The 13,707-nt window shown below is 44.7% G+C and overlaps 1 protein-coding gene across 2 annotated transcripts in view; it reads left to right on the top strand.

Moving 5' to 3' along the window:
* Nucleotides 1–13,707, top strand: part of LOC121619583 (exostosin-1c) — an 86,241-nt gene that overhangs the window by 63,187 nt on the left and 9,347 nt on the right. For both annotated transcript variants that reach the window (XM_041955395.1, XM_041955396.1), the window contains exons 3-5: nucleotides 6,618–6,711; nucleotides 9,812–9,919; nucleotides 12,587–12,706. In XM_041955395.1, the coding sequence (XP_041811329.1) occupies nucleotides 6,618–6,711; nucleotides 9,812–9,919; nucleotides 12,587–12,706 (322 nt within the window). The remainder of the gene's footprint in view (nucleotides 1–6,617; nucleotides 6,712–9,811; nucleotides 9,920–12,586; nucleotides 12,707–13,707) is intronic.

The following is a 13,707-nucleotide window of genomic DNA, read 5'->3' as shown; positions in this document are numbered from 1 at the left end:
TTGAAAACAACACACTAGAAGTGCAGAGTAGTTGTGCACAGCATTGCATAAAATAAAGCATTGAGTTTCCGATTTGCAGATATACCAAGATTGCAGCAGTTGTTGCAGGGGGTGGCTTTAAAGAAGGTCCTCGTTCCTTGCTGGAGGGGACAGGAGGCTGACGTGTAGGAATGGAGCCTGCAGGAGGGACTGTGGCTGCGTAGAAGGCAAACAGCACAGTTCTGGATGTGCTGAACATTTTTAAGGACATCGGAAAATACATGTGGTACTGCAGTGGTCGGGCCAGGATGTGATGAAAGCATCGATCAGACTTTCAGCAGCAGAGGAGGACAGGGATGAGCGGAGACGGGCCGCACCTTCCCGGCATGAAAGAACAGTTTTTGCGATGTGATTTGCATCGCGTTCGAGGGAGAGTTGACTTTCTTCCCACTTCATTTGTTTTTAGCAGCAGTGGTTTTCAGACCCTGGACGAAAGTAAAGGAACCAAAAGCAGGCTGTGAAAATACTCCACTACAAGTAACAGTGAAAGTAGCAAAAGTGAAAGTACTCATTGTGCAGTAAAATGTGTTGTTCTATTATATCTGATGTTTTTGGATTAATATCACTGCTGCATTCATGTGTGTGTTGCATTTTACTGCTGTATATACTGTTGGCTAGTTTACTCTACAGCAATGCATCATATTCTATAGGATCATCATATGTTTGTAGCATCGCTGTCCTGTCATGACTTCACAAAAAGAGCCTGTTTTCAGCTTTGTGACGATGCATTTTCCAGCTGATCCGCGAGGCTTCTTAAATAGTTCATTTAGCTAATTTCCCTAAATCTTTCTGTTTATCAGAAGCATGCAAAATGCGTGGTTTTCACTGGGCAGGAGGGTTGTAAAAAATTATAATGTGAAAACTAAAGCTGTCAGACAAAGGTGGTGGAGTTAAAGTAGTTAAGTTACTACTGGTTTATGGCGTTTTAGAAAGACCAGCTGCAGGATAAATGCTGGTGTGCACAAAAATTAAACCTGTATTCTGGATTTCATTGTACGGTGGCAGAGAAGCTTATTCTTGCTTTGACCATGTGTGCATTGATGTGTGTGTGCTGACATTACCAAGACGGTTGTTACAGCCACTCAGGTCCCGTGAGGTGCACGCGAGAATGAAAAGTATTGACGCCGGCCTGTTAGCGCTGTGGCGGCTAATCCATAACCTTGGTCTACCATACGCTCGCGTTCGCGCACAGGGACAAACACGCACGCACGGATGCCGAAGCACACGCTCCGCTGACACCTGACCTTTACAGGAAGCAGAGCGGAGATCAACTGACCAGAAGCTGCTGTCAGTCAATGAGCATCCACCCTCCCTCCTGCTTCCCTCCATCCCTCGCCTCTCCGCTTTCACCGAGTCGATGTTCATTCAATAGTCAGTGATTAGCACACATGAGGAATGAGTGTACATGAAGGAGTGAGGCAGACAGGAGAAAGCCACAGACGAGCAGCTTTGTTGATTGCAGAAATGAATGAAAAGCACACACACACACACACACATACAGAAAATGGAGGGTGAGAAGAAACGTAAGGCGGCATCAAGTCAGGGAGGGCGAAGCTGATGGGTGTGTGAGTGAGAGAAAGGGACCGGGGGATGATAGGATGGAGAAGCAGATCTGCTTATCAGACGGCACAAAACGCACATGCACATAAACACGCACACGTGCGTGCACGGTCGGCGGCTCAGGATGGTGCCATCTTAGTAAACACAGCTTTGATGATAGTGGTGTCACACTGAGCCCGATGCCTTGACATGAAGAGAGAGAGCCCGCTGCGGTGTGTGTGTGTGTGTGTGTGTGTGTGTGTGTGTGTGTGTGTGTGAGAGAGAGAGAGAGAGAGAGAGAGAGAGACATGGGTGGGTGTGAGACATGTGTTGCCTGTGTCTCCATTTATGTCTCTCTATGAGACTGCGGCTATCTGAGACAAAAATATGAAAAAGCATAGTAATGTGAAGTGTGTGTGTGCGTGTGCATGCCTGTGTGTGTGTGTGTGTGTGTGTGTGTCCTGACTACTAAATCAGCTTCTCTTATCCTTCTACATATATTGGCTCCATACTGGATGTTTAATATTTAACTATCTGTCCTCCTGGGAGGCTGGGTGATTGGAAAAAGGTTGGAGGCAGCAGTGTGCGCGCACACGCACGCGCACACGCACGCACACACGCGTGCACACACACACACACATTGCACAGCGCTTACTTCTACAGATACAAGTGTTCACACAATCATCATTTTCATCAAAAAACACCAACGTCCGGTCAAAGGCATACAAATGAGATGAAAATGCATTCAGATAACACCTTGTGTCAAAACGTTAAGTACGCCGTGTTTCTGCAGCTTGTACACGGGCCCAAACACAACTACATCAGTGATGAAACAATTAGCCAGTTAATTCAATAGCTGATTGATAATCAGTTAATAGTTTAACTCTTTTATTGGGCAAAAATGCTAAATATATGATGTTCCATCAAAATAAGCCTGCATTCGCTGATTTTCTGGACACTCGGAGGCAGCAGAGACAAGCCATGAACACAACATGGGCATATTTTGATTTGATGCTTATTCAAGAATTGTGGGCTGTAAAAGCAAAACAATTAGCTGAAAGGTGCTAAATAGCTCCATAGATCTGAGGGGAACTGGTGAGTATTGATTACAGCAGCTGCTTTTTATATCATTGCAGATTCAATATTGCTGGTTTTAAGGCTATTGGTTGAGCAAAAACAACAGATTTAAATATGTGGCTTTTGTCTCTGATGGGCATTTTCTGTCATTTTAGAGACTGAACAGTGAATCAAAACAGAATCTTCAGATTAATTGATAGTGGACATAATCGTTAGGTACACAGTATACGGTATATTGCATTCTTAGTTGCGTGCTTCCACGATAAATCCACTGTATTCATCTATATATGCACTTTGACATTACAGTAATCTACTAGTATATCTGCTCTGTTATTTAATCTAATCCACATCCACAGACGGTGGATCTGAGCACATTAACAATGCGGGCTTGCAGATAACAATCATGCAAACTGTCGTCCAGTGCACACGCCAGTCATTTGAACTCTCCGTTATTACAGTGTAAATGCAGAGCATACATGTACACCGCAGTACATATGCTGCATGCATGCTTTCCCACATTAGCATGCGGGGAGTCTTGCGCGGTGCATTCCTTGCCATGCGCAATATGAAATGACATGCATGCAATCACACACACATGAATACACAGTGAGTCATTGTTACTTAGCTGGGCTTACCTACCAGCCCCCAGTCACAGACACACAGACTCAGTCAGCCGCTCATGCAAAAGCTCAGTTTTTAATGTCTCATGATAAGCAGAGGAGGGATTTAAAGGGGCGGTTCACCCAAATGATAAAAAAAATACTTTTCTCACTTAGCTCAACATATATATGCTGCTGCTTCATGGAAATATTGGATTTGGATCAGCGGTAGCTTGTACGCTGGTTTGGCCAAAAATAATAATATAAATAAATGTGATGATACTGTGATATAAAATACTGCTTTCTATGTAAGGTGATTTTTCAAAGCTGTGAGCAACACAGACATTTCATTTAGCTCCAGTGTATTGACGGATAAAACCAAATCTATCTGCTTCCAGATAACAGCAGATGCAAGTGAAAATATCTATTTGATTGATTACTTTGATTGCGTTGTCGATTACTGGATTAATATTTTGGTCTAACGTCAGAAAACTGTCCATCACAAGTTCATATAAGTCCACGATCACATCTTCAGAACCAGTTTTAAACTCAAACATTTAAGGTTTCTAATCATATAACACCAAGATAATGAGGACATTCTCAAATTTTAGAAGGCTAGAAGGATAGAATTTTCTACCAAGTGATTAACAGACTTATTGTTTCAGCTCTTTGACGCACACACATGCACAGGCGCACATTCACACATAGAAAGGTTATTTGGCACAGAGCAGTAATGCGGGACAAATCCATACGCATACACAACACCCACACTGCAACCTCTCATGTATGCACATGGAAGCCATGTACCGGAGGACAGCAACAAACACATGCATACTCAAAAATGCTGAGACAAAGGGCAGGGAAGAAGAAAAGAAGGAGAGAGAGGCAGAAGGAGGAGTGAAGGAGGCGCACAGCAGGCCTGCTCGTTTGTTGTTGGAAACAAAGTGCTGTTAAATGATTTACTTGTTCCCTGCATTTAAGTACGGTCCCTCGTTAAAGAACAGCAGCCCGGACGACTAGACTGCTGGATCCAAGCGTGCCGACTCAGCCACGCATTGTCAAACACACACAGACGCGTACGCACGAGCACGCACGAACAGCAGGAACAGCGAGAAGTGGGTCAGACCAACCAGATCAGTCTCACTACATCTGCAGCATACAAGAAGTCCCACTGTCTCACATCAGACAGGATACATGCAAACACACACACACACACCCAAACACAATATTTACTCAAGGAGAAGTGAGTATGTATTCTGTTTAATGCTCACACTCTCTGTTACACCAGTTATTTATTCTCTTTCCTCAAATGAGTTCATAGAGGAGTTGCACATTTTTACAGATGTGATCTACAGATTCATTAACCCACAGCATAGTTAAATGAATGTGTTTACCTAAATCCCGAGCTCAGAACAAGATTTGGACACAAAGTCCCACAGAAATACATCACGCAAATCTCTTTAACCGTCGTGACGGGTATTTTCGCTCGCAGATTGATTTCAAATGTGCACCAACACTCCATGCTGGAGATTTCTATTGCTGCAGATGCACACAGATCCATCACACGCCCACGCACACATGTATATGTACAGCAGCGGCGACGGCAAAGCTCTGTCAACAGGTGGAGGAGTATCGGAGCAGAACCGTGGCTAACGCCGAACAAGGCCGCCTTTCAGTAAAGCGATGCGAGTGTTTGCGTGTGTGTGTGTGCTTTGACACATTCATATTGAACATGCACGCTCGCACAGTGACATGCATTCAGATCTCGATGTCCAGGGCTGAGTGCAGCGCTGTTGAATGACGCCGACGTCAGCAATGAAATCCCAATTTTCTCATCCAGGGAGCAAAAGAGGCCTGCGTCTCGCCAGTCATGGAGGGTTAAATAAACGACTCAGCCGGTGAGAAGATTAATGGCAGGCATATTTTACACTGACTGTTCCTTCTGCAAGCAAACAAGCAGAAAGCTGGATGCGGGGGAACGATGGCGGGGAGGAGGAGGAGGGCGGAGAGGAGAGAGCAGGATGAGAGCAGGATGAGAGCAAGGAGGAGCAGAGCGAGGGGAGACTCTCCCATAAGAGCCCGTTTGTCTCCACGTCTGTTTACTCCACCGTGAGGCCGCTGCACCACTCGCCCGATGGCGTCCCACTTAGCGGGTGAAGGCGAGCATTGATGCAGAGGTTTCCACGTGGCTTCTTCGTCTTCTTCTTCTTCTCCGTGGCGTGAAATATGAGCGCAGAGCGGGTGACGCATGGCAGCAGCCAGCGGGAGCAGCCCACTCAAAATGGCTCACGCTGGCTCGAGTTCAGGCCCTCTTGTCTACAGCACAAATCAATAGAGAACAGAGATTAGGCCATATTTACTTATGAGCTCAGTGATGGATATACTTTCCAACGTACAGTAGCTATCTGTCGCGGTGCCAGTATTTCTGTGGAGGAGGGCTGAAGATTTATTACTGCACATAATCTGAGCCATTATGACTAAACATCAGAAAGGAAAAGCCACAGAAATTCTGGTTTATTTTATGTGCGACAGATGTTAAATATCATACATCAAAAGGAGCGTGCGCCGCCGTGGTGGCAGCCTGTTTATTAGATTTGTTTGCTACGGTTGAGTTATTTCACAAGGTGGGGGTCGGCGCTCTTCTGGTGCGGTCCTCCACGGATCAATATATTGATTGTTGACATAGCAGCTTTCCATGCTACCCTAACAACCCTCTTTTCGCCTCGCAAAAATATGGAGCTTGTAAAAAACATTCATCTGTATTAGCATATGAACACCAAACATTTTTTAAACTGACAAACGCACCATCTGAATCCGAATCTCTGTAGTCAGATCAGGTCACATCTCGGTTTCTGATGCATCATTTCGTGCAGTTGTATTGAAAATGTTCGTCTATCCTCCAGTTTAGTCTCCTGCCGCCACAGAACTTATCGAACCACGACTCTCTGGTAGACGCCGTAAGATTCATCTCAAACTTTGTCCCTGGATGCATCCTTGTGTAGCGCTCTCACAGTCTGAGGCTTCGACTTCCTGTAGCTCAGCTCTCATAGGTATCCCCACTTTGTTCTGTCTTACCAAGACCCAGAGCCGTCGCATTTTAATTTAACCCCATACCTGCTTTTTAGAGCACCTGCGGATCGAAATCTGCTTTCTGCACATTTTCTGAAGTTTGGACTAAAATCACAATTTGTATTAGAGCAACATTTTTATGGATATTACCTTCAATCTCTGATCTCAGCCCCTGGAATTACGTGTCTCTATGCACATCATTTTGTGTTGTCCTGTATTCTTTTAATTGAGGATTCACCTTTAAAATGAAACATGTATATTCATGTATTGTAACTGTTCTTCTCTCTCTTTTAGGTTTGATTACCAGGAGCTCCTCCACAACTCCACCTTCTGTTTGGTGCCTCGAGGTCGACGCCTTGGCTCCTTCCGCTTCCTGGAGTCACTGCAGGTAAATATTAGTCACTGCAATACACGCCATCAACAGCATTCATTATTCAAGCCTCCTTAGCGGTGTAATCATGCTGTATGTGCATGAGAGATTGCTCTAGTTGTATTTTTGCATGTGCTCTTCCCACTGGTTTAAAGTGGGTGGAGCTCAGTTGGGAAAGCATGATGTCATGAAGCACCGATCAGGATTTAGCAACATTTGACTCAAAGTGTGATAACAGTTGTGAGGTTGTCTGCTTATGTTGCCAGCACTGCCAATCAAATCTGATCAAACCACACACACAAAGTCCTAAAGAAGCCAGTTAGCTGCTTTTACTTGTACTTAAACTCTGAGTAATTACTAAGTGGACAAGTTGGCGTTTACTGCAGTGGCACCGCACTCGTAAACCTCTGTGCAGCGCGGTTATGTATGGAGAGGATTTCACTTTTTAAGCACCTTTGCCAAGAATCTGTGCAGGAGATCCTGCAGAACAGGTCGCTGCATATGTTTACTGTCAATTTTAATACGTTAGCGTTGAGTCTGTGTCTACAACCAATTTCAGATTAATGCTTTGAATGAACAACCAAATTTACCTTCATCTGTGCAGAGGATGATCAAACCACCCATCTCTGCCTCCACTGTCAGTGCAAACACATAAATCTGAAGCAGATTTTTCTATATTTAATGTTATTGCGCAAAATCAAGATTTGAAACATCTGCCACATCCTGCACAAGCTCATTGATATTCTGCAACACTGTATGCGTCAACAAGTATAACTCATTCCCTAACATAGGCATGCTGTGTCAGATGTAATTACATAACACCCACAAGTAATGTTGATTTATATTCTTTGTGAAACTGTGTTGTTGTCTCTCCTGCATTCATCCCGCCTGAGTACTTCAGGACTCTCCAATTTCTCTGAGGTCCACAAAAACAAACAGCTAAAATGTCTACATGCCAACACAGCAATCATCAAAACATTAGCTGCAATGTTTCCCTCTGCACAGCACCCAGTGACCAAATTACACTCTTCCAGGAAAGGGCTCAGATTTAGTGAGATCCAGCTCCTATACAGTTCAATCAACAAGGAAACGCACAGGATGCAGAACGTTTATGTTCCAGAGCCGGAGTTTATGTACTCTGTTGGTTATTGACACCTTAATGGTCACATCTGCAAGTGTTTTCCCCAGACCATTGTGTTGTGTTGAGTGCAGATCTAGCCATAAAGGCTTTATTTGCTATTTGCTAGGCCTTTTAAACTAAAATGGGTCCATTAACACACACGGACGCACACGCACACACTTGTGCAAACACTGGCATCGTTCATTTAGGTCCATCAGTGAAATGTGCAAGTGTACAAACAATGAAGAAACCGCAGGCAACGTGAGTGAGAGAACGGCTGAAACCCGCCGGGCTGCTGCAGCTCTCCTTCTGCCACCCAAGTCGACAGTCTCACACCAGCGCAGGAAGCAGTAGTGGCTGTTTTTAGATTTGCCAAACACTGAACTCTCTGGCTGCGACGCTGTTCCCCGGCTGCACTGCTCTCCTGGGCTGTGAGTGTGTGCATGAATGGTCCGGAAGCATCCATAGGAGTGGCAGCCTGCCCCACCGCTGATGTCTGCTGAATGGACAAATCCACACACAGCCCACTCGGCTTGGCAGCAGGCAGCAGGCAGCAGTCACGGTCCCCTTCTCCTCCTGTCTTCTTTTCTTTGTCCTCTCTTAGTCTTGTCGTCCTCTCTCTTTTTCCATTCGAGGTACTTTTGGAGAATTTTCGGCTGGGGGGATTTTTTTTTTTTTTTTTTTTTTACATTTTAGTGCCAGCCGAGCCCACAAAAGAACTGGCAATTACCAGTGTGGTGAGAAACTTACTGCCAGCTTTCCAGTATACACACAGGCACACATTTGCACACTCCTCCACACACACATTTACTCAAAGCCTCCCCGTCTTCACCTCCCAACGCAAACAAACCAAAAACAACTACACAGCACACGGCTTTCGTATTACCCTACCTCCAGGCAGGGAGGGCTTGAAATGTTCGAAACTCCCCCTCATGGTGCCTCATCTCTCAGGGAGAAGACTCGGGCGAGCCTCGGGCTGCATTTCAAATTTGGATTATCACTCTGGGAGTCTTTGCGTGACCTCGTTGTAACCCGGGGCTGATTCTGACATACACACACATACAAGTCGTCCTATTTGCCGGAGTGTCCTTCAGCAGGTCTATTCTCAGATGAAATGCAGCAGCGTCGGGGAGCCCCGGTGGGCCGGAGAGAGCGTTTGATCTCCACCACTTTCGGCTGCTGTTCTCTGGCGGTTTAATTAGAAAAAAAGTGGGAAAACAAATAACACCCAAGCCACTCCAGACCACAGCGAGCAGAAAGAGGAAGGGAGCAGGGTGGGATGAGAGTGCAGCAGAGAGGAATGGAAAGGAGTGCAGAAGAAGGGTTAGGAAAGCAAAAAAAAAAAAAAAAAAAGTGAAGCAACATCAAAAACCTGTCAGTGAATAAGGGGATAAGGCAACATCAAAAATCCACTTCAATGAAGCATGATGCCTGCACGTATCAGCCCTTTCCTTCTTATGCTCCTCACATCCCCTCATCCCTCTCTTTTTCCCTCGTTTTACCTCCTTCCCTGCAGATGTCCCCTCACTGGTTGTACCTAATTAGTACACAAAGAGTTGGCCCTGTCAGCCACATCTGGGTGAGAGTGACAGTCTTTAACAAACCTCCAGGGTTTCCTGGGAAAGGAGACACAGGAGTTGTTACTCATTCCAGCCACCCTATAGGGGTCTCACGCACACTCAGCTGCACATGCATTTACACACAAGAGCATTGATCATATTATCTGCTCAGCCTGGGATATCACAGCGCCAAGCAGCTGGGACTGAACTCGTACAGACTGTGTTATATTCATGCAGCTGCAGCAAGTCATGTTATGTTGTTTACTGCCAAAGAGGAGCCGGCAGCATGGGAGGAACCCAGTCAAACTGCAGCTGATCAAAATTAAAGTGATATATATGGAATTTTTTAGCCTGCTCTGCATGATATCAGTTGGTTTATCAGTTACTCTGTCTCTTTAAATTAATTATTTTATGTGTGTGTGTGTGTGTGTGTGTGCAGGCGGCTTGTATCCCAGTGCTGCTGAGTAACGGTTGGGAGCTGCCGTTCTCCGATGTCATACAGTGGAACCAGGCGGTCATCGAGGGAGATGAGAGATTACTGCTACAGGTAACACGCAGAGGAATTTGCTCACGCTCGTTTGCAGGTGCACACTTACAAAGACGTGCAACTCAGACACCCTGACGGGCAGATGTACCATTAGGGTGTCCAGGGCCCCGGCATGCCACGGGGCCATTACTGTACTTTCAGAGATAAAAATCAATTGGGAAAGCGCCTTCGCCAGCAGAGAGTACAAACAGCAATCCAACAGATCAGAGCAAGTTTATAGGTTGTGTTGGTCCATCAGAACAGGTTTCAACATTGTTTACCTTTTTTTTTTTTTTCTGTAACATCCGACTGAAAGACTCATGAAAGAGCAGTTTTAAATCAGGTTTTATGTTGGCACATACCCCAAACTTTGTGTTTCAGCCGTACTTCAACAAATGAGGTCATCTTTTGTTGAGCAAACCTCAGCGGATGCTTCCAGTAATAGAAAAAAGTAGACCGAAAATGCAAATGAGTCGCTGGCCTTGCACCAAATTAAAGTCTGACGAAGTCTGACAAAACAGAACACTTGGCTACGCAGGCTGCATAACATCACTCAGCCTCCATCCTGAAGCTTATTTTTACACTTCAAGTCTACGCCCTTCTGTTTTAACTACAGTGATGCAGCTCCGAGCGCTGCCAAACGACAGGTGACGTACACTCAGTACAGTACCTGAACGCATCATGTGTTCACTGACTAAGGACCGAAGCTGCTGCTCTGCTTGTGCGCTGCTCTCGCTCTAGAAGTCTCAAATATTGGCTGTGATGTCAAAATCAAGTTCTAAACAAGTCAGGTATTTGTCATTCTGCTGGTCTGCACTGACAAGAACACCTTCCCGTCCTGTTGGCACTTTCTGCGCACTTTCATTTAACCTAATTTTATCAAATTAGTTGAAGACAAAAAATGTTTCTGTTTCTTAACATTCAAAATAAACACTAATAAATGTATGCATTAATTTAAAGAAAAACAAAAAGCACAAAAAGCTAAATAATGATCCCTACTAAAGGGATTATTTTATGTAGAATCAAGGTCGATATTTTCCTCCTTACAGCAGCGCTCTTGGGCAACAAAGCAGATGTAAAGGGCTGAAGTGATACTTTCTGCTCAAGAAGTAAGAAAACCTCATTCAAAATCCCACTGACCTCAGCAACTACAAGAATACCTGAAAATACATCCCACAAAATTTACCACATAACAACATAATTTCAAATAAACCCTAGATGTTTGCCGTCTTAACAACGCATTTCGGCAGAAGACGTGAGTTTATGAGTGAATGTCATGGCTGAAGTTAGGTCAGACATGACTGTAAACACAGCAGAAGAGAAGAGAAGATCCAACGCTGTAAAGGTTTTAGACAGAGAAAGTTGAAAAATGACTTTAGAGGAGTTAACTTTGTTAAAATCATGAAAGTGTCCATTTCCAGTAGTAATCAGCTGCTGCAGTGGATGCTGTTTGGTTTTAAAGTAAAGTAAACCTCTCTTGAGAAAGACACATGAAAGAAATTCAGAGTGAGAGATTGCATTGAGTTGCAGAAGCTGAACAGAACAGAGGCTCGCCCGGACGTGACGGCATGACTTTGGCTCTCGATTACCTGTATCAAACGCTGTGGTTACAGGTTGGGGCCCTTTGAGATTAAACAGGCCTTAATCCAGCTTCAGTTCAAAAGCGCTCACTTGCTCATCCTCTCGCACATCCACACAAATAAACACAATGAGAAAGCAAAGCCGGCTCATTCTCAGCCACAACCTTTATCTCTCCCCCTCACACAAATTACATCATGTCTCCTCTGCATTGATCCGCTTCGATCTCGGCCAATAGAGGACACGAATTGGCATTCAGCTAATGAACGGGAACAAGCCCCCGAGAGCTCAGAGCAGAGACATTTTCAAATGATGGCAGAATTGGATTGAATGAGCCGACCTCATCAGTGGCATTTCTGCACACCTGCAAAACTCTGACATGGGAGCACACACACAATACACACATTCACACTGTCTACCATGTGAGGTGAAGCAGTGTGAGGCTGGTGCACAAGAGGCAGCGTGAGGACAAAGACTTCAGACAAACTGAGGACGACACTACAGTGAAGCCGTCCTTCAGATGTACTTAGTGGAGAAAAAAAAGGGAGAAAACACGAAGGATGGGAGAAATTAAAGGGGAAGAAAGGTGAAATAGTGACATGTAGAGGAATGGGAGTACATGAAAAAAAGGACAAGAAAGAGATTTAGCGGCCTCCTGGCTTCTTTAACTGCCGCTCATTAGAAAATGTGTAAAGACAGAGGGGTTTAAAGGAGTCAACCGCTCACTTTTCTCAGTTCAACATGGCTTCCTTTCACTTTGATGGAGCCGCTGAGCTTAACTCTCCAAGTGATTAATTTGGTGATTTACGCAAAAAACCCCAAAGTAGTCCTTGCTAATTAAGGTGTAATTATCTGAACAACAGACCCCAAATCAGCTCTGTGTCAAATTGTTTTTGTTTTGTTTTTTTCTGTTTATCGGGATTAAACAACCATTCGACTCAATTTACACAGTTTGATCACTTAAATGCCTTTTCCTTTCTTTGTCTATTTTAAGAGACGCAATTTGCATTAAAAACAAGTCTATGTGGGGGTTTTTTCTCTGTTCTTTTTAATTATTCTTTCTTCATTTCTCTGTCTGGATCTCTGACTCGTCTCATCTTTTGTCCTCAGGTGCCATCCACAGTGAGAGCAGTAGGAAACGAGAGAGTCCTGGCCCTCAGACAGAGGACCCAGATGTTGTGGGAAGCCTACTTTTCCTCTGTGGACAAGATAGTTCTCACCACGCTGGAGGTCAGCCTCAGCCATGACACACTCAGCATGAAGTAACAGTGAAACTCATCCACGTCTTTGTGAAATATGTGGCGTAGAGACGACCCGCAGGGCTAGCTGCTAGCTGGCGAGCTAACCTCTAACGCGCTAACCTGGCGGGGAGATGCTAGCGCCAGTCAGTCACAGTCACAGTTATTGTGCTCATTCTTTTGCTAGCAGAAAAGTACACAGTTTATTCAAAGTATGTATGAGCAACCATGTTGGGAAAAATGCTCACGCCAGCCGCCTGTTTAAGATTGGAATTGCTGTCAGCTACGATATCTCACATTTGGTGAATGGAAGCGTCCACAAGCCCGTGGCAATATGGCCGCAGGGTCACCACTGCTGGCAGTTACATCAAAATAAGACAATAAACATTAATATTAACGCACCTGATTCAGCTAATTTAAAAGGAGCTGGAAGTAGTATGTTTGTATCTGGTTTCATTGCTAATGAAACACTCCAAATACTGCTAAAGTTGCTAAATTAAGCTGTTTAAGTGGTGTGAAATTTGAGGGTATGGGGTAACCATCATGGAACCATGTGTGAACTCTCCCGAGTCGGGATGACGTGAGGTTGTCCTGTTCTTCCCATCCTTCCAACACTGCGTGAGTGCAGTATTAGCAAGCAGGTCTAGTTGGTGAACTGTTGTAGCAGGTGGACTGCGTGCTAACATGCTAGTCAGACGGGAGCATGCTAGTGCTAGTCAGTCACAAGCTAACCAAACTCCTACCCTGTGCTCGAGAATGTAGATTATGTAATGAAGTTTTACTTGAAAGGAAATAAAAGCCAACTGACAAGTAGGAAGCTTGTTAGCGCTGTTGCTAACGGGACAATAAATTCACACAGATCTTTCAAAAGACGTGTTTGTCAGATTGACTCCTTTCTGATAACCGTCTAAAACACATTCCCCTTTTGTGGAACTCCCCCACAGAGGAGGGTTCAATGGAGGGTTCAATAAAAGTGGATAAGCTGCGATATAG

This window comes from Chelmon rostratus, chromosome 16 (assembly GCF_017976325.1).
Source record: "Chelmon rostratus isolate fCheRos1 chromosome 16, fCheRos1.pri, whole genome shotgun sequence".
NCBI lineage: Eukaryota > Metazoa > Chordata > Actinopteri > Chaetodontiformes > Chaetodontidae > Chelmon > Chelmon rostratus.
The sequence above is the reverse complement of the archived record's forward strand: the minus strand, read 5'-3'. Positions and strand labels throughout refer to the sequence as shown.